This window comes from Diaphorina citri, unplaced genomic scaffold (assembly GCF_000475195.1).
Source record: "Diaphorina citri unplaced genomic scaffold, Diaci psyllid genome assembly version 1.1 scaffold12201, whole genome shotgun sequence".
Lineage (NCBI taxonomy): Eukaryota > Metazoa > Arthropoda > Insecta > Hemiptera > Psyllidae > Diaphorina > Diaphorina citri.
The window spans coordinates 114-1516 of record NW_007389572.1 but is presented as its reverse complement, the minus strand read 5'-3'; the positions used below and the strand labels follow the sequence as shown (position 1 = coordinate 1516).

The window sequence follows — 1403 nt, the reverse complement described above, 5'->3', positions numbered from 1 at the left end:
CCTCCACCTCCACATCTGTTCTTACTCCTCTGAGTGCGGGATCTGGTACTGAACATCTTGGTGCTACATACTGGAGTGTTATTCCTATTATTCATTATCTTTTGCTTCAGGCTGGTGATTGTATTCTTGTAGTTTTCAAACTCTTCTATTTTCCTCTTCAGTTCCTGGTTGCACTCCTCCAGCTCGCTATGTTTATCATCAAGCTCTTCGTTCAGACCCATGATTTCTTCTTGGAGCTTTATTAGTTCTTTCCTATTCTTGTCTTGCTCTTCTTCCAAGTTCTTTATTTTCGCTTGTAGTTTAGAGTTGGCCGCTTGTTCCTTGGCCAGTTCAGCTCTCAGCTGCTTGATGTAGTTCAGGTTCTTCTTGTTGCACTCTTCTAGTTTCTGACGGGCGACTTCACATTGACGTAGTTTTTCAATGAGGCGATCGTTTTCCAGGTGTGATTCTTCCAAAGCTTTCTTACAATCCTCGTAGCGACGTAGCAGGACTGCATTCTCTTCGGATAGACACTCCACAGTTTTCCTGTACTCAGCGATTTTGCTTTGGAGCTGATTCAGTTGACTCTCTTGCCGTTGGATGGTGTACTCTTTCTCGTGTATAACTTCTTCGAGTTTCACGATTTGCTCTTTCATCTTGCCTAGTTTGCTCTGGCACTGATTTAGATCTTTGCATAGGTTGTCGTTTTCTCGTTTCAAGTCTTCCAGTTCTCGATAAAGGCCGCGCATTTCAGCGATTTCCATGTCTTTACTCTGAATGGCATTCTGTAGGTTCTTGTGTTCCCGCTGAAGTGCTTGGATTGTACTCTCATGTTCGTCTATGATTGCCTGATCCTCGCGATGAATATTTTCCAATTCATCAATGTCCGCTTCCAAATCAGCTATGTTTTCTTTCAAGGCCTGATTTTCACAGAGGAACTGATTTCGACCTTCCTCTAACTCTTTGATTGTTTGAACAATACCGTTCAAGTCATTTCCATTTTCCATTTTTTAATTGGAATTTGTGTACTAGAATTTAGGTGTGAAGATTTGAGTTTTGTGATGTTGTTAGGAATTTCTTATTCCATGAACGGAAAATGGTTTCAGTTGGGTTGATGAAAGACATTTATTATAATGACTGGCTGTTCCATGTACTCAAATCATGATAGTCATTGGTCCCTAGATAACGTAGGTACTCTATCTGTCACTTAATTCACACATTCTGATCAAATGCAAAACACAAGACGGGTTTCATCACGAGATATCAACTTGAAACTTGGACAAAAAAAAAATCTCAGCTTTATACAATAGCGGTAAAGTTCTGCTAAAGTGCAGAAGTAAGGGACCTCTTCTCAGTTCTCACCTCGTTATTTGTAGAAGAAAAAAGAATAAAAAAATGTTGGTCCTCATTTTTCTTGCTCTATT

At 40.1% G+C, this 1403-nt stretch overlaps 1 protein-coding gene across 1 annotated transcript; it reads right to left on the bottom strand.

Moving 5' to 3' along the window:
• Positions 1 to 5: 5 nt before the first annotated feature.
• Positions 6 to 1119, bottom strand: LOC103522866 (cingulin-like protein 1; the record flags this gene model as incomplete). Its single annotated transcript, XM_008487952.2, has 1 exon — positions 6 to 1119. A coding segment is annotated over exon 1 (981 nt), but the record flags the coding sequence as incomplete, so codon positions are not given.
• Positions 1120 to 1403: the final 284 nt, after the last annotated feature.